At 40.8% G+C, this 23,783-nt stretch overlaps 1 protein-coding gene across 5 annotated transcripts in view; it reads left to right on the top strand.

Moving 5' to 3' along the window:
- Positions 1-23,783, top strand: part of dock3 (dedicator of cytokinesis 3) — a 190,085-nt gene that overhangs the window by 70,151 nt on the left and 96,151 nt on the right. For 4 of the 5 annotated variants that reach the window (XM_072666454.1, XM_072666455.1, XM_072666456.1 and 1 more), the window contains exon 5: positions 5,508-5,604. In XM_072666454.1, coding sequence (XP_072522555.1) covers positions 5,508-5,604 — 97 coding nt within the window. Of the gene's footprint in view, positions 1-5,507; positions 5,605-23,571; positions 23,576-23,783 lie in introns of those variants that run through there. The other variant, XM_072666460.1, reaches the window with a different exon arrangement.

Genomic DNA, 23,783 nt, shown 5'->3' on the forward strand with positions numbered 1-23,783 from the left:
TTGAAGAACCTGCCTTTTAAACTCTCTTCTGGATAAATAAATAGTGAACAGTGGGCAGTTTGTATTGTAATAATGCATATCTTACAAAATATGTCTTAAAATGTATGTTTTTAACTAGAACTACTAATGTTCTTGTGGTTGGTTACTATCAAATCCTCACAGCAGTGTTCTAAGTGTTCTAGTATTTTTTACTAGATTTTTAGTTTTACAAGAAGATTACATTCATGGCTAGTGTGGACATCTAGAAGAGTCCAAAGATACCTCTGAGCTTATCACAGACTAAGGTGTATTACTCAGTAACTACAAGGACCTCTGTGCAAACCGGTGGGGCTATACTCTGGTAACAAAGATATGTGTTATAGGCCTTCTAATATATAAAAAATATTATAGAATTCTTGTGTAATATACTTCTTCAGTATATTAATTATGCTCTATTCTGTGGAAATGATTCAAATTGTCTGCTTTATTATGATTTGCAAAATAGATTCCAATCACATGAATAGTGTGTGGATAAATATCTGTAGTAGTATTTGATTGTTGCAATCCTGGAATAAGTGCTTTTTTATTAAGCAAATCTGTACGTATGAGTGCTTTGAAGCACCCTGCCTCCCCCCGCCACACAAACACACTCAATTTATTTGATTAAACACTTGAGTCAAGTTCATTTGATTAAATGGTAAGTGTGCTCTCTATCTGGCTGTTTAGATTTCATATCTAGAGAAGAGAAAAAAAATTGAATCATTTATACACTCAAAATTATGATTGACTGACCCTGAGGAAACAACAAATGAGAAGCCAAGAAGTGTTAAAGCCACATAATAGTTACCCTAGTATAAGTATGGTACTGTGCAAAAAAGAAAAACTGTTTTAAGTGCCTGTAAAGACTAGGATGAAAAGCTGCTTATCTGGGCATAAAGTGTTTATTCCTCAGTAAAACATTGATATTAGAATAATCACTAATAACATTCCTACAGAAAGTGGTGGAGGTTCTCCATCACTGTGTTCATCATTAGAACATCTCCAAAGTTCTCCTCTCTCATGGAGTCTAGTATTATTTAGAGTTCTCCTCAGATCAACACCTGGTTTGATGGTAAATCAGGTGAGCTGCTGCTGCTGCTGCTGCTGCTGCTGATGGAGTTGAACACATGCTCCACGCTGTGCTGGCTGGACTGGGGGGCATCCAGGAGAAACCTGGAGGAACTGAGCTCTGTTCTTCAGACTAGCTCACCGACAAGATCTCACTACTTTCTTCAGAATGAGAAGCTCTTGTTCATTTTTACTGGAACTGGATTTATGTTCACCTACATCTGTTCTAATGAGATCTGGAGCTTCTACAGGAAAAACTCTGCTTGCAATGCTACAGTATATCAACATATGACATCAATAACACTGGCTGCTTTTTAATTAATTCTCAGTGGCATGTTGACCTTTCTGGTCCTTAATCAGCGATTCTGTTTGGCATTTTATACGTAAAATACTAATAAAGTTCAACTCCAGACAAGTTTTGTCAGATAAGTTGACTTTTTCTTGTGGAATAGGAAAGGAAAGTCCTCTGAATAACCCCTCTAATAAAAAAAAATACATTTCTATATATGTCATAGCTTAATTGTCCATGCAACAAACGTCCATAGCTAGCGTGAACACACTGGAATCCAAAGACACTTTTGAGCTTAGATGCTGTCAAATTCAGAAGTCAGTACTGATACCTAGATACAAAGGATAAAAAAAATACTCAACAGCTAGATATAGAACATACACACGTTTTAAAACAGCATTATGTAGCATTTTTATATAAAAGAGAGAAGTCTAGATGCTTGCCTTCTGTACATACTGAGTGATTGTGGGTCAAACTAAGCCATACTTGAAGCTCAGAGGGTTCTTTTGATGTTTTGACCATTGCCATTAGGTTGGGAAGTGCATTTTTGGCTTTGTAGGCCAGCAGCAGGGTTTTGAATCTACAGGATCTACAACCAGTGAAGACAGCCCAGTAGAGGAGATACATGGCTGAGGAGGAAGACTGAAGACGAAGATCTGGATCCGCTGAAGAGTCTGATAAAATGCATGGGAACACCAAATGTTCTAAAGATGTTCTAAGAGGTGCTAGATACATGTGGTACATGGTTTGACGTTTTGTATTAATTGATAAATACAGTATACTTCTGTTAGAACACACTGAGTATTAATATTCATTAGGTCTGGCACCCATCCTACATTTCATTGCACTTGAACAAGACACTTGGGATACAAGACGCTGTGCTCTGCATACTGAAGCAACATCTTCTATATATATGTGTGTGTGTGTGTATATAAAGAAGAGAGGAAAACTCCAAGTTAGAAGTCCCATAGGGAGCACATTTCCAGGAACATTAGAAATCTGAGCATCAGGAACTGTCACTAACCGAGGCTTTGCTGTTTGTTTAAGCTCTTCATGTCTTCTCCTTTCTTACAGGTGTACATAACACTGTGTGGTGCACTGACACACTCACACACACCTTTTCTTACCATAATACACACAGACGCACTCACACCATGCACATATTACATCCCCAGGAGCCTTGTTGAAGTGCAGTGTGATGTACTTCAGTTTTTTTCTGTCTTTGTAAAGCAGCCTGTTTTAAGAGTCTGCGATAAGGCAAGAATGCATCGAGATATCAGGTGCTCACAGGTTCTCCTCTATCACCGGCCGAGTGATTTTAAAAACAGTCATTTTCTGTTGTTGATATTTGCTCACATAAACTCGTGTGGAGCATTGATAGCGTAGTAGTAGATCCATTTGTTCTGACATTCCCGGTTACTGATAATTAAGCCAATCCTTCACAATCATTTTAGGTCAATAGTGTTATCTCTGCTGGGCCGGCCGGACAAGTGTTGCAGCTCCAAAAACTCAAGCAAGAAGGACAGAGAAGCACCTACAAGACCTGCTAATGAGCTAGCAAGGACTATTAACATTATGCAAACTAGAAAGTGAAAGAGTGGTTGTGCAGCTCAAGTGGTTCACATTTCCAGGCAGGTGCTAGGCTGTTGCTGCATGGTCAGTAGGGTAAACGTTTTTTGCTAGGTGGTTGCAATGGTGTTGGTATGCAGTTGGTATGGAATTCCAGGTGGTTATATTGTAGCTAGGTGGTTACTATGGCGGCGTTTAGTGCTTACTAGGTGGCTGCTATAGTGTTGCTAAATGATGCTGTAATATTCCAAATGTCTGCTGGCTAAGTGATGGCTAAGTGTTGATAAGTGGTTCCTGTAGTATCCCAGGTGATTGCTGTAGTTTTGCTAAGTGGTTGCTATGGGATTGCTAGATTGGTGCTATAGTGTTGCAAGTGTATGCTGTGTATGCAGGTGGTTGCAATAGTGTTGCTTAGTGGTGGCTTGAGTGCTGCTAGGTAGTTGCTATGGTATCCCCAGTGGTTGAAATTGTGTTGTTAAGTGGTGTTACTAGGTGATTGCTGTGATATCCCAAGTGGCTGCAATGGTGTTGCTAAGCGGTTGCAAGATTGGTGCTATAGTGTTGCAAGTGTATGCTCTTTCACATAAATACTAAAGTGTTGTTTAGTAGTTGCTAGGGTGTTGCTAGGTAGTTGCTATGGTATCCCCGGTGGTTGTCATAGTGTTGTTAAGTAATTGCTACCGGATGAGACTACATTTCTTCAGTCTTCAGCTGTCCATTTTTGGTGAGTGTGTAATGAGCCACTTGAATCTCAGCTTTCTGTTCTTGACTGACAGCAGTGGAACCTGACGTGGTCCTCTGCTGTTGAAGCCCATCTGTCTCAAGGTTGAACATGTTGAAGATTTGGAGCTGCTTCTGCTCACTACAGTTGTACAGAATGGTTATCTGAGTTACTGTAGACTTTCTGTCAGCTCCAACAGTCTGACCATTCTCTCTTATTGGCCTCTCTCATTGATAAGGTGTTTCCATCTGCAGAACTGCAGAGCTGCCGCTCCCTGGTTGTGTTTTCTTTATTCCACAATTCTGAGTAAACTCTAGAGACTGTTGGGCTGAGAAACCCAGGGGATCAGCAGCTCTGGAAGCACTCAAACCAGCCCTTCTGGCACCAACAATCATGCTACGCTCAAAATAACTGAGATAACATTTCCCCCCATTCTGATAGATAATGTGATCGTTGGCTAAAGCTGAAGACTCATATCTACATAATTTGTCGCATTGCCACTTCTTTGGCTGAAAAGATAATTTTGTGAATATATAGATGTACAGGTGTTCCTAATAAAGTGCTGATGAGCACATTACTAATGCAGGCTGTCGGTTTGGAAACAATATTTTCTGATTTCTTTTGAGTGAAAAGTCAGACACATGCACTTACTTCCCTGAAGCCTAATTAACTCTGGCTTTTGCAGATGTAACTTAAATAAATCGTGCAGATGAATCAGGCCTGATAAGAGCAATCAATTTGCATAGCGCAATCTGCAAAAGGACAAAAGAAGGACGCTACAGGGTTGATGAGAAGAGAACAAGAGAAGAGATAAATGGAAAGGCAGAACGGAAGAGACAGCAGAGAGATGGGGCAAGAATAAAAGGAGCTGGAGAGGAAACCAGCTGGAAAGGATCACTGTGTGTTTGGTAATGTTTATTAAATATCAAAGTGAAAAGGATGAGCAGTGAGGTGGACAGTTGATGAGGTTTTTGGAGCATGTCTGGATACCCTCTGACTCCCAAAACTCCCAAATACATGCTATATGCTATAAAACACATTGTTCTGGTCCTAAAATCTGATTGTCTGAGCCACGTTCAAATATATTGTAAAATACACAATATACACACACCTATGACAACCTCACAAAATCTAAATTTCATATTAATGTGCCACTGTTTTAAACTCAGTCAGTGCAACTTAGCTTATTACAAATGGGAACTCCTGAGATAAACAGTGCCCAACTGTTCCTGTTAGCCTGCTTAGCTAGCTAGCAGAGTTTACACTGACTGGTAGAGTAATTATTGTGAATATTATTTACATATGTAATTTATTAGTTGAAAACTGTAAGTACTTCTTGCAACTTCTCCTTTTAGAGTCAGGGTCCTTTGATTAGGACCATCCACTGATTAGTCTTCCCACAACATACAGCGCATCCCTAAAATGCAGATGTTCTTCGTCACAAATAAAATTACAATAAACTTGAAAGAGCTGCATAGTTAAAATACTTTATATTTGAATGCTTTCATCAAGGTCGTAAGGAAAAAGATTTTAGTGGCTTTTAACTTGTTGTTTAACCTTAAAAACTGTGTGTTTTTATTCAGACACTTTGTCAGCCATGCAGAATACTCTGTTCCATCTCGTTAGTACTGATTGTTGCAGTCATTTTACAGCCTTTTCCAGTCAATCACACCTTCAAATACATTTCATGATGTTTGTGTTCTCTATTGCCAATACTGATACTGTATTTTAGTGCCAGTATACAGTATCATGATTGGTGCTAAAAATGTGAGTGGAATTACAAAGGTGCTGAAGAAACCTGGTATGTGTCCTGATCTCTGTCTTTGTGTGTGTCTTCTACAGGCAGTATGAGACGGTGGTGCCCCTCGAAGACTCTGTCGTGACCGAGGTCACCTCCACCCTGCAGGAGTGGGCCGTGCTCTGGAAGCAGCTGTATGTGGTGAGTATTAGCCAGCTTGGCTGTTCATCCTCCATCTTGGCCCAGGTACAAGCACAGTTGCAGCTGGCCACCGCTGCAGTGCTCATAGCCCTTCGGCGACTGGATTAGCATGCTGCTATTTTGTTGTGGGATTGAATGGACGCTTGTGTCTGCACAATAGGAATTTGTCTCGGGTGTCAGCTTATTTCAGTTTCTGAAGCTTTCGGTGCTCCAGGTTGGAATCGTTTCAACTCAATTTCAACTTTTAATAGGAAGAACGCAGAGTTGCCTCGTTTTATCAGGTAACATCTCATTAAACAGAGTTCTCTGAGGTTGGAACCTCGTGGTAATACCCACCCTATAAGCTAACTGTTCTGTTAAAGTCTGCTAAAATGATTTGTGTAATTATTAGACAGGAGAAAGATCATTTTAGGCTTTGTTGAAGATGTGAATACCATGCTTTACGCACAATAGAAGGGGTATGAGCTCTGACAGTGTGCTTTATGTAGGCCCCCGCTGAGGATTATTAAGCATTAGTGTAAGTGATGACAATGACAATGACTTTCTCTCTCTCTCTTTGAGTCTCTGACTCAGTCTCTCTCTCTCTCTCTCCCTCCTCTCCTTTCCTGTGATGTAACCGGCTCTGTGTGGCTGAGAAAGTAAGCGCTTTGATTTATTCGGCCATAGTTCTGCGCTGTTTCAACGCTCCTGCACACAGTATTGACACAGGCACTCTGAAGGAAGTGAATCAGCAATTCCCAGTCTCACAATGGAACACGTTCCCCCCGGCTGAGAGATACACTGGGACATTTTGAAGATTTTTTTGCAGCAGCATTCAGAGCTGGCTCAAGCCCACATTATATTAACCTTTAGAAGTCTGCAGTAGTTCTGCTGCACAGCTTATATTATGTAATTATATACATGTAATTACATAATTAGTAACATAATGGTTGCATCCTTTTCAGATACTTCTATATCGACATGTTTGAGTTTTTCCCATTTGTAATTCTTTAAAATCTGAAAAATGTGGAAAACATGCTTTTACACATAAAGTAGGGTAACAATACACAATTTTAAAAATTGATACGAAACCACTAGGCATGGTTGATGATGGTTTCCATGAAGGATGATAAAGAAGAGACCCTTGAAAGCATTACAATTTTACATTTTAAAGCAGCAGTCCTTAAGAGTCTTTCTGAGTGCCCATCCCTGCAAAAGCCTCATATAGTGGTTTGGTAGGTTTTCGTGGGAGTTTCCTGGCCATGTCAGGCTTTTACATACTTATGCCAGGTGCACGACCTCTGAAAGACGATCCAGCACCGTTTTCTGGTTAACATTTCACGGCTACAGTGAAAGCTACTGCAAACGTGGAGATATCAGAACAGCAAACTCAGTTTTCATGTGCTCATTCTTTCACTCACTATACCAACCAAAGAAACTGACTAAATGCAATGTTTAGAGTCATCCGCTCTGTAAGGAGACCAGAATGCGCAGTTTTAAGAAGTACTCTTCTGCATGCTCGATGCAATTACACATTCTCACCAGAGAGGTCTCAAAATCCCCACGTCCCTAAAACTCTTTAGACAGATTTCCTCTTACAGCTCTTCGTTTCATTGTTTGCACCACCCGTATTTACTGTCTGATTATGTGTATTCGCTGCTCTAAGTGGCCTCTTCACTGACACAGCACTCAGGCTGCCCTTTCATGCTGGATGTTTCTGTGGACGGTGCTCTTTTAAATGCTTTATCAACCCAACGTGTAACCTTCCCTGTCACAAGACAAATTCAGCTCTCATCAGCAACTAAGGGCAGCCTCCACTAAGATCAAATGGCAGCAGAGAAAATGACTTGAATTTTCTTTCTAACAGGGCTGTTTTTTAATTTTTTTTTCCATTTTAAGACCATTGCAGCTTTTTATATTTACCCTCTTGTTCTCAGCCTTCTCTAATTCATCAGGAGATGTGAAGACTGATAATAAGCTTCCTCAAGACGGGCAGGCTCTTAATTCAGCAAGAAGAAAATGCTGTCTAATTTGAAGGCCGTCTAAAGTAAGGATGACTAATTGGGAATGATTTGGATTGCGTAATACAGCAAACCGAACATCTAAAGGGCTGTGTTGTGAGGAGACATTAAAGCTCTGTAGGCCATGTGGAAGGCATGTGAACCAGAAACAGGACACCGTTACTGTTGTGACTGACTGTGTGATTAGTGAAGCACTTTTGGCGCTTCTCATCTGTTTGTCGGCACTGTGCCCAAAGTCTTCCCTCTCAGAACTTTCCAACAAATGTGGCGTTTACAGTGGATTTGGTTAATTAATGAGCAGCATTTCACAAATTTGTAGCCTACTTACACAACATTGACTTAATTGAGCTTTTATGAATCATCTGTCGCAGTTCAGCGACGGTGTGGCAGATCTAAAGTGACAGATCATCCAAAAACTACGCTGATCTCCTTGCCCTAGCTGGTCAGTCAAGACATGTTTGGTGTCTGAGCTTTACTTCTTTAGATTTTCACTGAAGGTTCGAGGCTAGTATAGACACAGGCTATGGAAGATTGTATCCTGCAACTTACCATAGTACTGTGCAAACTATGTGCCTAAATCATCAAACCTGAGTCAAGTTGTTTGGTAACCGTGGCATACTGTTATCTTTCATTAAATGGGTAAAAACTACAGGCATTGGATAAGCCCTGCATCACCATATGTAACATTATAAGCACTGCACCTTTACAGTACCTACAGGCCTATCATGCAGTAAAAATTGCACCTGAAGGCCTAGCTGGTCTTAAAACTACAGTAGCCAGATTCTGTCTTGCTTAGATCTGGCTTAGATCTGATGGTTTGTCTAGGTCGGCTCACTCTGCTGCACTGCTTTCTTGTCAGTTGCATGCAAATGTGTAAAGGATTTTTGTAAATTTTTGAAAACATTTATGTATTGATGTATTGAAGTATCGCAATAATATATTTTGCAATGCTGTTTTGATTCTCAAAAATACAGTATTGATAAAACAATGTGTCAATGTGGCAGACAGTGGTTCATTTTGATTGTGTCAAAACCCCGACCACTAGATTGTGTTGTACTCTGTCTTCAAATCCTACTGAAAACTTCCTAATTTTTGATTTCAAAAAGTCCATCATTTGTTGTCTTGCTTACAGTTTCGCAATATATCACAATTTATTCAATTGTAACACCAATGTTATAATGTGTATTGTAACATTCATCAAAACAATGGACAATGTGCTGCTACTGTTTGGTGTTCCTTCACACCCACCTCAACCTCCTACTGGTCCTGGGGCTCAAACCACTGACCTTCCAGTCCCACACCTATTCCTCTAACCTTAAGAACACTTCTGCTAGCTGCATTAGCTATGTAGTTCTGCTACAAAACTAATATATACAAAGGAAAGCATTCATGCAGCTTTAGCTTGATTTGTGTAGCCAGACAGACACAATATAAGAGAAATGCCAGCAACTAATGAGTTACATTTGAAGTATTGATGATGAGTTAATTGTTTTGTGTAGCTTAACTGTGCGATTGCACAGAAGTTCTGTTGTGTTGAGCCAGCCTAAAGAACCAGACTTCCAATAACAACTACAGTCAAATCCTGGCTAGTTGAGTGGTTGGTTTTTTAGATCAGGTCAAAATGATGTAAATCAAATTTTGTTCAAAACTACCCATCAAAATGAGCCCAGTAATCTGAGTGATGGGCGTCAAAGACAGCTGAGGGACCTTGCATGAGCTAAACAGAGGAATGCTCCATGTCTTGCTTCCCAGTCTGTTCAGTAAAAGCATTGTGACTTTCAAAAGCGGGATACATGATTTATAAGCAATTCATCATATAGATTCTGTACAGTAGAAGAGCACTGCTAGCAGAATGGAAATTGACTGAGAAAGTGCTTTAGCTCATGGAGAGTGCAGTTTGGGTCGCTAAGCACTTAATATTGTTTGTGTTTTGAGAGATATTTGACTTATAATTATGTGTTTTTCAAAATGAACACAAAAAACAAACCAACCGCATTAGTGAGGTGCCAGTTTATTAATAAAGAGAAGTAGATAAAACATAGAAATGAAATGGTGAAATGGTGGCCATTTATGGGCCTCTGGAATGAGGTTAGAAAGCGAGGCTGATCAGCATTCACATGAAATTATCTAGAAAAACTGTGAATAGACAACAGATTAAGGCCGTATTGTGTTGCACAGCTCTTGGTCTATCCTCAACGTCCAAATGATGAGATGCTACCAGACGACACTATTAATAACAGCCCTGCTTTTGACATTGATAAGCAATAGTTTTGTCTTCTGTGTTTTAATAATGGTTCCCTGCAGTGTTGAGTTCAGCCAAGAGATGCCTGATTCATGCCCAGCTGTGCCCACACTTCTGTTCATAGCAGCTGTGCCCTATTGGTTTTGGGGTTTCGGGATGACTGACAGGTTTACAGATCGGTGGCTTTGTAAGACAGGAGTCAGGGAACGGTCATAACACAACTTCCAGTTGACTCGCATTTATTTTTAATAGAGAGTGTTGGGTTGGAATGATGCGTTTTATAACAGAATCAATGTAAGTACACAAGAGCTTAGGCCATATGGCGCACATGCATCTTTCATCAGTCTTGAGTGTTCAGACTTGCAGGTAGTCTTCACTCTCTGGGTCTAGTTCTGAATCTTCGGATCTGCCCACCTCTTAAGGCCTTGGAATTCTTCTTGTTGAGATGGTGTGAAGGTGGCTTTGGCGAACAAGATGAAGAATTGCGTAGAAAACAAACAACTGCAGACATCAAGAGGAGGCTTCAGCAGTCTGACTGCCTGTAGGAAGGCACTCTCTGAAGGACTTGGCCCGGATGCTCTGGAGCCTTCTTCCAAATGGGACGGATGTAAACAGTCTGTGTGAGGGATAAGAGACATCCCTCGTGATGTTACAGACTTTCCTGTTCACCACTCAGTATAAATGATGGTTGGGAAACTTGACCTAGTGATGGACTGGGCAGTCTTCACCACCTGTAGAAGCAGTTGTGTATGAGTCCTCTAAGGAAGTAGAGGCACTGATGTGCCATCTAAGGATAAGGTTTCAGGAATCAGGACAGTTTCTCAGTGATGTGCACTTCCAGGGGTGTGTGCACTATTTCCACTGTAGTACAGCCAATGTACATAGGGGTGTGAGGTGCCTGCATCCTTCTGAAGTCCAGAATCATCCCTTTTTTCTTGATCACACTCAGAGAAAGATTGTTGTCTTTGCACAAGAAGGTCAAGGTGACTGGAGATGAGCCCCACAACTGTTGTGTCATCAGCAAGCTTGAATATTGCTGTAATATTTGGTGACGCAGTCAAGGGTGAGCTGGGTGTACAGCAGAGGGATCCGTTCACAGTACCCTGAGGTGCTCTGGGGCTCATAGTGATGGGGTGGATTCTGGATCTGGATGATGCATATTCCTCTAAGCCCAGTGTGATCCTTTAACATGGCAGCTTCCTTAAAAAGCTGTACCAGTCAGTGCAATGCCAGGCCTTATAGCCATATTGGACTGTAACCAAAGCTCAACAGCATCATGTGTGGCACAGATGTATGAGCCCCGTGTAAGCAACCCTGTGTAGTAAGGTGGTGGAAGCTCTGTGTAGTTTAATTGGGATACCTCTCCTGAGCAAGCCTCCCGTCAGTGTTGAAAATAGAAGAGAGAGCACAGTACAAGCAGACACAGCAGAAAAGCATGTGAGTGTGCTGAAAGTGATTTTATCTGTTGGTGGAACAGTGAGCCCAAGTACAGAGCCAAAGCTTTATTACAGCAGCTTCAAAAATCATCCTGCAGTCCTGCAGCTCTGGAATGTGTTGCAGCTTGTAAGCAGAAGAAATGGTGCAAATTAACCATAAAATAGTTTGACCATTTTTTTGTCTGAAAACAGGAATTGTTTTTTATTATAAACAAGATAATGAATGCTGCATATTTCTGTCTAGAAATACTAGGGTAGCCGGCTGCTAAGGAGCACCAGTAGCTCAGATGGTCCTCTCACAGACTAAGTAATCACAGTGCACAGCCAACTTGCTAAGCTTGTCTTTGCTTAGCTAGCTCGGCTACAGTTATACTGAGTATCAGACAGCTTAGTGCAGCTGCTCTGTTGACTGATGAGTTTTGATGAGCTCCCAACACAAGTATTGACCATAAAAACTTGTGTCTGAGAGAGGAAAGCCAAGCGACAGGTTTTGGGAGAAACAGAAAGGTGAAATGAGAGTCCGGTTCTGCTGTGTTTCGACTCGTAGCCGGGCTGTGTAGACCTAGATAAGTTAGCTAACAGGCTAAACATCACAGCACAGACTGTTCTCCACCTAACTGAGGTTTAAATCACACCTGTTTAGAGTATAAAGCTTCATATCTGAGGGTGCAGAGCTGCGGAATGGTCTTCAGATGGTTTTTTAGGCATCTTACAGATGTTTGCTTGCTCTCCACCAATCAGTTATCTCCCATAGCACAGCACCCTTCTTAAATGCACATGAATGAATGGCCATGTACTAGATAGGCACAGAACAGAAATGTGACACACGAGACATGTCCTTATTTTGAAATACTGTCCTCATTTGGAGATATGGTCATTATATTATTTTATATACAGTGGTATACAGTATAATCGTTATACAGCCCACACCTACACACGGCTCGGTCTATTAGATCTTGCATCCAGAACTATCCATTTTTAGAAATAAGTAATAATTGTGGTGTTTACGGTAATGATAGGCATCACATAACCTTGGTATTGCGGTAATATGATCATCATCACAGCCCTAATTTGGAGTTTTATTTGGAAGCTTTATTTATGGACCAGGCTCACAGAAACCAGAAGAACCCTTATGGAGGGGAGGGGGGGGGGGGGGGGTGCAACTGTGGCTTTTGTTATTTATTTATTTTTAACAAAACAATTATTCAATGCCCACCTGACCCCTGAAAGTCCATCCATCATTCCTCCAACCTGGTAAAACAAGTACCTTTCACTTCTGAAAGAGGGAGAGAGAGATACTGAGTAAGAGAAAGAGAGACAGAGAGAGAATGAGAATAGGTGAGGGGCACCAAAGTGCATCTGCATTAGACATCTGCATTAAATTCAAGGTTGATTTACCCCTCCCCCTCTCCTTTCCCCAAAGCCCAATTAGAAGTTGCTTTCATGCTGGAGACACGGGTAGAATGTGTAATCACAGAATAATGAGGTAAAAGGGAGATGGCGTTTTGAGTCACGGAGAGATGATGAGAGTGGAAGTGAAAAGTTGTCATGGGAGCTTACTTCCATGTCAGTGGCCTGCAGCCCAAGTGGCACTTGGGTGCAGAGCGAGAGAGAGAGCGTGAGAGAGAGAGAGAGAGAGAGAGAGAGAGAGAGAGAGAGAGAGTGAGTGAGAGGGTGAATAAGCAGAAGAAATGCTCTCTGTAGATTCTAGATTCACTTCACAGCATGACCTTCTCAGCATGGCGTTAACCAGAGTGGACCATTTGATCACCATGCTGCTCAAAGCAATTCATGTATGTGGTCATCTACCTGTGCAATGAGGTCACTCTCCGGAGTACCAAAGCAGTGAATAATGCATGTGCTGGACTGACGAGTGGTTGGCCTGTCACCTTAGTGTGGAATGACCTTTAGAAGGGCAAGGGTCTTCATCTCAATGCACATCTATTTAGACTCACAGCACAAATAGGCCCTGACACCAGTCATATTAGTCCCTCACGGCTCATGACTGTCCGTGACGACCGCTGTCGCTGTTAATATACAGTATTTGCCTTTCGTCCTACGCCATCTTGAAGTAATGAGATAATGTAATGGCTGCCGCTTTGAGACTGCTGTAATACACTATCTAATACACTGTAAACGGTATAGACAAAAGTATTGGGACACCCGATCATTCATTGTTGTTTTTGCTTTTGTTGGAGTAACTGTCTGTGCTGTACAGAGAGGGTGTTGTGCTATATTTTGGAGCATTTGATTGCATTCACCGACAAGAGCGTTAGCGAGGTCAGATGTTGGATGATCACTACTCCACCTCATCCCCAACTCCCCAACTCAAAAATCCCAAAGTATTGGATGGAGCACAAACCATCATTTCAGAGAGCACAGTTTCAATGCGCCACAGCTCAGTGCTGGGGGGGCTTTATCCCTCTCTAGCCCATGCCTGGCATTAAGCATGAGGCCAACAGGTTCATGTTTATCTTGTCCTATTCTGCTGGCAGTACTTCTCTACAGGAACTGGACAAGCTTTGTGTGGGTGTTTGCATTTGCACATGTGTGTCAGCAATGAGTGCGACTTAAAGTATTTGAACGCATTCATTAGAAGGGGTGTCCACAACTGTTAGGACATATAGTGTATGAGTATGTGGACGGTGTAGTTAAGATTGGACTAGCCTGTAAGTTTGATCTTCTAGGCCAAACTTATGAGTCCAAATGTAATTGACAAACTCGCCTATACCTACATTTTAAGGTCTGTACTGCACATCCAATCAGAAGCACTCAGAAGTTGCAGGCTACTTTACTTAATGTCTCTTACCATCATCATTTCAACCAGTGAAGTTCCACTGAAGCTGTGGAGTGGTCACTAGGGGGCCTCTGGGAAGAGGTTACAGCAATCAGTTACGGCATCATTTTTAAGTTGGTCTTCTTTACAGCATATTTACAGAAGTCAGAACTTAGCTTATGTTAATATTCTACAGCTTGAGTACACATCACAGCTTGAGATTTTGGTCTCCATCATGCCACTCTAGTATGAGGCTGACTTTTAGGAACGAGAGCCTGTGCTCTTTCCTTCTTAGCCTGGAACGCCAACGTGTTACAGCTTCATCCTGTCGTGTGGTCTCCAAGGCTGCTTGGTCCTTCACGCTGAAAAGCATTTCAGGTTCCTGTCGGGACTAGTACATGTTCCACTGACTGTTAGCCACCGTTCACTGCATTGGTGCTCCCCTCTGCACTGAAGTACATAGCTTTTAGGTTTTTACAAAGACTGTCCAGGTCAGGTCTGTCTTATTCTGATACACTGAAAGCTCTAGTGAGCAGAGGAGAAGTGTGGAACCGCAAGGCCATTGTTTTCTAAATGGCCCATAGATGCAGCAAAGCTTGTAGTACAGCGGTTTTTCTTGTCACCCTTAGCTGTTCTTACACTTACTCTTACTGTTTTTCTCTATGAAGTAAACTAACTCCAGATAAGCCAACAGTGCCATGTTTATTTTCTCCAGTCTCCAGACAGTCCTATTCTATTGTCAATACTGTGCTCTACAGGGACTACACAAGCTGTACGTGTACATTTGCACGTTTATTGAATGCATTCATTAGAAGGGGTGTCCACAAACATTTGGACATATTGTGTATCTTACGCTATACACACTGTGCACTGTCATCTCCATTATTTGTGTTTCTGATGACATATAATCAATTGATTGAGTGATTGATTGTTAATGTATGGCCTTTCACACTGATTAGCAAGGGTACTCGTTAATGATCAGACATGGATCATCATATAATTCATCTAATGCAACGTGTCACACAGTTTCTTCATTGCAGCTTAAACTGAAAGTGTTGTATAGGAGTAGAGGCTCATGCTTCGTGACAGTAGTCGCGGGAAATGTGTGATTAGCATTGCTGGAGCCGAAGCCGAGTGTCAAGTTGTCGTGTGCACCACTGAGATTTGCACACACTGATGAGCACTGATGTCGCAACCTCTGCCTGGCCTCATCACCTTGTTTACAAGTGAGGTGTGTGTGTATGTGCATGTGTGTGTGAGTGTGCTTGTGTGTTAACATCCGCCAAAGGACATTACAATCACAGCGAACCTTTCCAAGAGAGGTCAACTGTCTTCAGATGGACTTTTTCACAGCATGCCAACAAAGCTGTCTTCTTTGATCTGAGAACAGTTGACCATGAAAATATGGTGCGGCACAGTACTGGTACGATGAATGCCTCTCACTACTCAACTGCCATGAAATAGAGCTCACAAAACCGTTCTTACAAGCTATTATTATATTATACATGCTTTCAGAAAGGGTGAAACCGTGTGTTCTGTTCCACAGTCGAGAAATCTACAGGTTAGCTTCAGAGTCAAGGTTTTATTCGACTAACCCAACAAACATGGAAAATGATACATTTCTCTAAAACCCCAGTAGTCTTCCTGAGAAGCCTTTATTATCCCATTATCTCAAAACAGGAACAGGAACTGAGGTAATTGTACCTGTGATTAGGCTTCGGTTGCTTTTTTCTACATAGTTGTGGAGGTTTTTATTATAAGTACTGCAGTGTCTGTGTATACACTGTACAACATGAACACCATGAACACCATGTCACCATGCCCAAAGTATTGGCTAAAGGGGTGAAAAGCCATCCAGCACCGTTCTCTGCAGTGATGGAGCTCCATCCAGTGTTTTTTGGGATGAGTTTGGAGTGGCAGAACTAATCATCCAACATCAGTACCTCAGCTCACCAATTCTCTTGTGGCTAAGTTACAGATGCTCCAATTGCTATTTTCTCTGTATCGATTCCAATTTCTGATTTTCTTAACAAATGCCTGGCCAATTCCGATATTGGACGATTCGGATTTTCTTTCTTTCTAAAAATTATAAATGACAGCAAACAGAATCATTTGTGTTCAACTTTTCATTAATACTATTACATATATGGTAAATATATTTAATATATAACAATGTGTTTTAACATGTGGAGCTGTTGTAGATTAAGCGCTGTCATCTGAAGCTTGTAAAAGACTATATATGTAATCTAAAGCATGTAGTGTACAGTGTAAACAGCTGTAGCGCTGAACAGCTTTTGGCTGTGTTATACACAAGTTGCTGAAGCTAGTGCTCTTTCCTAAACACTCCCATAACTGACCAAACACACTGACCAGAGCTCCCACTCCATCCAGTTTAAACATGTTCAACTCCAGCTGAAAAACTCCATCCATCATGTGTCATTTTTGAGGAGGCGGCCAATAGAACGAGAGTTAAACTGAACCGACGTGAACGCAGGGCTGAACAGTCTGACAGATTTATTCATGTTGGTGATTAAAAATGCTTAAAAAACTTGCTAATGTTTCTACGGAAGCAGTGGAAGACTTAAACCTGTCAGATTTGACTGTTAATTGGTTATTGATCTTGCCGCTGAGCTCTGTGCAGAGGTAAACAGCTCGCTGTGGCAGACGTGCAGGGACACACATGTTTTGAACTAGCCAAACTAGCCTTTCGTCCGTGTTTCTCCGTAAATAATAAGTTCGATAATAACGAAATAAAAATTCTGATAAATACAAAAGTATTTCATTGCTGTCACGCAAAAAAGACCTTGTGTCTTCAAAATGTCAACTTTACAGGAGCATTATAAAATTAGACACAATGGAAAGAACAACTGCCGGATTTACTTTATGTCAAAAAGTAAAATGCAATAAAAATTGCATGCATTTTATTTATGAATTTATGCATGACAGCAGCGATATATTCTTTTATGCTTGCCTGCCTAAATCAAGGTACATCTCCACTGTATGCTCAAACATCTGCACCATTAAAAATTCATCTTGTGTGACAATATTGGTCTCCAGTTCTGTGGAAATGAGTCTGGACCCCCTCTTTTAATTACTTGGCTGCAGTCAGAGGTGGACACAGCTAGCCTCTGCTGCAGTCAGTGCTTCCGGCTGCCTGCTAACATGAATCCTAATGGCAGTGAACTGTGTGGGCTCATCGGGCTAGCACACCAGTGCCTGCCGCAGTGCTGTTTCTAAGGCAACCCCACTCTGATGGCTCCCAGCCAGGTGAGGGGAGGGTTATGTGGATCCAGTCCCTGGACCTATGACCTGGCCAAGCTGCAGAACATTCTCTTGCTTAAAGCCATCAACAATAGCAGCTTCGAGTTTTAGTTGTTAAACACTGGATCTTTTAACCTTAGAGGTCCAGACTTTAGTTCTCTACTCTCAGAAATACAGAACTTATACATTAGTGCTGTAGTAGTTACAAAATAATAGCAGTTAGGGTTAATAACTGGGTTATTCAACTACAGTTCAAGTGACTAATTCATTTCTTTACGTTTGCATTCAATTATATGGTATAAATGTTTTAATGGTACATGTATTCGTCTTGAACCACCATGGTATAGACGCTATGGTTTGATGCTTGCAGTTGTACAAACAATACGTGGGATGCTAAGTGTGAGAATTGATGAGCATAATCCAGAGCCAAATATCAGAAGCCTGAGTTCCACCTTAAGCTGTTAGCTGAGTATGGCGTAAGTTAACTCAAGCTGATTGATGTCTGACTATGACAAGTGCAAAAGACACCTGCTTTTTTCTAATTAGAAGGGCCTAAGCTTTTAGTGTTGAATAAATAGTTGGACAAATAAAAACACTTTATTTCATACTTTTTTTATCAGAAGAGTGTCATATTAATTTTTGCATTATGCATTAAGCTGATTCACTGAGCTGTCACGGTTCTACATTTTTAGGAAAAGGGCTCTATAGAGTACTGAAAAATGTGTTTTCATAACAATAAAGAAACTTTATTGTTTAAAACTCTATACAAAGAACATTTTATGAGAGATTTTTCTTCTTTTTGCAAATCTTTAACCAGACAAAGCACATATATTTGTCATGGTTCTTTATAGAACCATTGTCTTTATTCAGAAATCCTTAAAGACATTCTTCATGGATATTTTTAGATGTTTCTGCTTATCCGTTGATTTAGAAATGAAATAAATACTGTTGAAAAACTTTTCCTCCCTCAAGAAATCAAAAGACAAAAGATCTACTAGCACCTTTTAAGGTACTCAAGGATACTGTCAAAATAAGAAAATCACAAAGAAGCGAGGAGAAAAATATATAAAAGAAATACAATTTACACAAAAGAGTAATAGAGTGCAAGAAAATCAAACTATGATAAAAAGAAAGAAAAAAAAATACATGGCACAGACACAGTATAACCAGCTTTTTTATGCTTTTTTATTCATCTTAAATTGTACAGTGGTCTGATAGTGTCTAGGTCTATAGTGTAGTCCTGTCTTTGTATATTCTATATTCTGTATTTGGTGTATATTTTGTGTGTGTTTTGTATTTATTTAATATAATTTTTATATAACTTTATTTTAATATGTTTAGTATGTATATAGTTTTATCCTCCTGTAGAGCATCAACCTGAGCCTCACCACAAGTATTTCAATGCATAAATGTCCTGACATGTTGTGCAAATGACAAATAAACCTGAAACTGGGTTGATCACAGTGGACAAACACTGTGAATCGACCCATCACAGCACCACTGGCCGGAAAAACCTGAAACTAAAGGGAAGCAAAGGATAAAGTCGAAAGCCGATACGGGGTCCTCTCAGCATCTAACGTTTCACTCTTTCCAACACCGCTTCCGCCTGCTCTCCTGCTTCCTGGCTCTCTCACTCCCGCCTCCACTATTCCCAGTTTGCTTAAGCAAATTTCACCAAACGGCCACAGTGGGGAGTGCCTGGTAAAAAAGAGAATGCTTCATTTGCCACCGCTCCAGAAACATGAGCGAGTCTACCCACAGGCCCGAGCCTGAGCAGCTCCACTTGCGGCACAGCTTGTCGACCACCCCAGGCGATGTCATTCCGCACCGAGTGGTCTCATCTTCAGAGCTCCAGAGTGAATTGCCGGGCTAAATGATAATGTTTCAGCTTCAGTCAAATGGCGTGCTTTATTTGCTCCATCAATACCCTGCTATTGCTGCAAGTGAAGTGGCCCCTCTTCCAGGATTGATTTCAGATTGAGATGCAGGCACTTTTTTGTGTCTGAATGCTAACAGCCTGCAGGCTGCCATTGCAACTGAGGACATTTGTAAAGCATTTGTGTGATGATATTTCAGTGATTTTTGAGGTGTTTGTGCCGCAGTGCAGAAATGAGCTGTATTGTCATGCATAAGCAGTTTAAAGTCCACAATCGCTCTCACACAGTTGTTGGAAAAAATGTATTAGACAAGAAGTTATTAGAGTTATCACTGTTGTTTTGTACTCTAATGTTATTATGTAATTTTATAATTACATACTTTAGTACACAGTGAAACAATGGATTTTATTTACTTATTTTATCTCTGTAGGTGTGCGTTTTCAAAATCGACTAAAAACGCTCAAAATCTCACCTGTGATTTCTTTCCCATTAGAATCAGTCATGTGTTTTTTTCCACTCCTCTAAGAAAAAGGCTGTTCTTCACTGAACACGGCAGTCGTCTGATCATTTAAGCCTACTTTGGTGATCCAGAAAAATGCTGTGCACCGTATTTAATACATATATGCTTTTTTTTTTACAATTTTGAAACCCACTAAACCACTGGCGTTAAACTGGGTCCATAAAGTACAACCCCATTTATTTACAGTGCTATTTCAATTGTACTGTTCATGATTGTAATGAGTCTGCACGGCCACTTTTCAGACATTTCAATTCACATTTATTTGTCAAATACACAGTCATGCACAGTACAACTAGCAATGAAATACTATGATAAATGTCTGGTCACATGAAACAATAAGATAAAATAATAAAATGTAGGGCTGCACAATATATATAGCTTCAGCATCGCCATCGCAATGTGGGCATGCGCAGTCGTCGTCACAGGAAATACAATGTGAAGTCATGTAAAGCAGATTTAATTAAATACTGCAAGTGTTTTTGTTTAACCAACGCGGTGCCGCCCTATTAAAATATATATTTTATAACATGAAGAAAAGAATATATACAATACAAAGATCAAACCGAAAATTCCAAATTAAAATAAAATAAATAAAAAAATATACAGATATTAATTACATGTTAATTTACATGGTGAAAGAGCTTTACTTTTATTTTTTTGGTTTAAAATCAAGCTGAACACAGTGAACTGCTAGTTTTTAGTCTCTGAATGTGTGTCCTTCAAAGATCCTTCACTAGATATCAAATATGAAATGAACATAAAATCAAACTATTTGAACTTTGCCCCCCCCCCCCCCCCCCAACAGAAATTAGGGCCAGTGTCTCTCTTTGGCCATTTGGTTTAGGAGTTTTATCACTGAAGAGCCTCTGTAACTGCTTTTATTAGATAAACTAATCCAATCCCGATAGGGTTTTAGAGTGGGGAATAATTATCAATTACTGCATGCTTTCATCACCCACAAGTCACGACTGTCTGTGACTTCTAAAGATTAATAACTGGCATAGCAGAGTTTCACACCGTACACAACCTCCCTTCTCCGTCTCTACGACTTATAAAACTACCAGTGTCCTTGAGTTATGAAACTCAGCGTCTTGTGTGTAGGCATGTAGTACCACACTGTTGCGTTGACGCTGGCAGAAAAACCATCACGATCAAACTGCCGAAGCCCAGAGTTTTGTGGAGTTCGTGCGGCATTGGATTATTCTCCTGCATCGCTCTGCAGTGCTTGTAAAGGTTGCTAAGCAACTACTTTTTCTGTAGTCAAGTGTTAAAATATGGTCATTCAGTGCTATGAGCCAAAAGGAGATGCCCACCGATGACTTGTTGGGCTGCATCGTAGCCCAGAGAGAGGGAGGGAGAGAGGGAGAGGGGGAGAGAGACATACATTAGCCATAATAAACCACATCAGTCTACCACATTGCCCAGAAACACTGTGAGCAGAGATGTCAGCATTATTCCTGGAACTCTAGGTTTGTTGCAGAAACTACTGTGAATTATTTAGTAATCATTTGGTTTAGCATATCTTGTGGAGTGCCACCTTAGGGCCTATGAAACGGTTTATTAATTACAGTAATTAAGACAGTAATGTAGTTATGAGAGTGAAGAACTGAAGTGTGGGCCTACATACAGGATCTAATGGGTTAATATTCAGAGATCATTTGGTTTTGCATTTCATTTGTATGGTTCTCATCATTCAAAGATTAACCCTTTGTCTCACCCAAACTGTGCCATAATCCAGTATTAACCTCATCTGTTCTCTTTGTTCCCTTTATGTGGAGATTATGGATTATGCACTTTGCAACTTCTGTGGTTTAGTCCCCCCTGTGGTGAGAATCATCCAGTCTTAACCATCCTGTTTTGTTAAAGCACTTTCAAAATTGCATCCAAATGGCAAAACATTCAGCCATGAGTCAGTGGTCTAGCTCAGATCCAAGAACTGAAGAACTGAGCAAGAGGTTTGGACCTCACTGGTTCCATTTGTATTTCATTAATACTATCATTCCTTGGTGAGTCTTTACCTCACTAAAATCTGCACCAGAGTTGTTTAATTGAGATGCATCTCCACCCTGACCACTGTAAATTGATCTTGACATGAAATTGGAGCTGTCAGTGCGAAGGTCTCTAACCATGTTTTTAAAGATCATGCAAGATCCTGCAGGTTTTAGCTCCAACCCAAGTTCAACACACCCCATTCAACCAATCAAGAACTTCTGAATGGGTTAAAGTTGGATCCAAACCTCTGCAGAAAGGTAGAACTCCAAGAAAAGGGTTAAAGACCACTGATGTAAAGGGAGCTCCATGCTGCCTTTATTGTTGGATGTTGGACTGCACTGTTGCACTGTAATAGTTTCTGAGCTGCTGAACTACATTCACATTTCTGTTTGCTTGTTTCAGAAGGATGCTGTGACCCACTAAAAATCATGTCACATCATGTTATTCTCATGTCAACATAAATGCAAGAACCCTGATGTTCTTAAAGGAGAAGAGTAGATGAAGGAGCTTGAAATTGCAGAGTTACAAGCAGCAATAAGCAGCGGATGAGTTTTCTCACATACAAGCATGGTATCTGTTTACATGTGAGATACATATGTAATAAACATATAATTTCCACCTCAGACAACTCTCAGAAGGGTTTACAGAGTCTTAAGCTGGAGCTTTTTAGTGCAAACATTCAGCAATGTGAGCATCATTTGAATGCGAATGGCGGTGGAGAGCATGTGGTGTGCTAAAGAAGGCTCTGCTTCTGGTCCAAAGAGTGCAGAAAAAAAGAATGCAGGATGGATGAATCACTGCCTCTGACTCATTTGCCTGGAACAGAACCGGAGCTTCAAGCATCGCAATGCTACATGTATATGCTCAATAGCTGCAACCTGAATACTGATTCAGAATCAGTTCTGTTTGGATGTTTAGAATCCCAAAACTGGGGTTTCCTGACTCTGATTCGTCTTGAAGGTCTGAAGGATCTGCAATTGAGATGTCCGTGTTTACCTGCTGATATTATGCTGTGCGTTCACACCTAGTGTAAAGTGGGAGGAGACTCAGACTGTGTGTCTGATACCATTATTGTCAATGATAACAAAAGCATGGTTCCATTTGATCCAAGCTTTTTCCCCAATGGTCTAAAGAACCTTCACTTTATGTAAAGGTTCTTTAAACTCACACATTTCTGTTACAAACATGGTTCTTCATGCAATGGCATTTGAAGCACCTTTATCTATTTCTAAGGGTTGAAATCTAAAATCTAGACAATTGTTCCCCCAGTTGAATTCTTGGAAACACTCAGCGACATGTTCTGCGGCTTGGTTTGAAGTGAAGATAATGAGTCACGAATCCTACAGGGCTTCCAACCTTGCTTAGCACACTTGGACAGAGCTACAGATAGGACTGTACATTCCAGACTCTAATAGGCAAGTCTAGCTCAGTAGACGATACCATACAGTTAAGACATTTGTGGGACGTTTTGTGGGTTGAATTTTTAAAGCCATGCTTTCCATGTACACACTTCAATACCACATATCAGAGTGGCTGGTAGCCTAGTGGTAGGAGATAAGAATCATTTGTTATGTAAGGTCATGGGGTCAAATGCCAGGTTCAAATCCCAAACCCTGGGAGGCACTGCTGTGTTGTGAAGTCAAAAAACTCTGGGTCAAAAAATTTGCGTTTTTGCCCGTGACGCATTTCATTTTTTGGATCAGCAAACAAAGGGAAAAAAGGGAGACAAACTTTGCTCTCCTCTAAAACACCAGAGTGATGTGACCATTCTTGATGTAGTACCATTGTTATTGCGCAAAACAGCATGACTGGCTACAACGTGACTGACTTAAACAGGCCTACTTCTAGGCTGGACAATGGGAAATGACATGAAATTTCCCTTATAGGAGATGTGAACCAGCGGCCGTAAGGTCGTAGGGTCAAATCCCAGGGCTTACTGAATACTACCAAATGTGGAGGTGCTGTGCAGATAAACTGGTCTAAACTGGTCATAGTAAAATGAAATGAAAGTTCCCTGCACACAGATCAGTAAAAGCCATTTACATGGCTTTCCGCCTGCTTTTTGAATAAAGGAC

This window comes from Salminus brasiliensis, chromosome 21, assembly GCF_030463535.1.
Source record: "Salminus brasiliensis chromosome 21, fSalBra1.hap2, whole genome shotgun sequence".
NCBI lineage: Eukaryota > Metazoa > Chordata > Actinopteri > Characiformes > Bryconidae > Salminus > Salminus brasiliensis.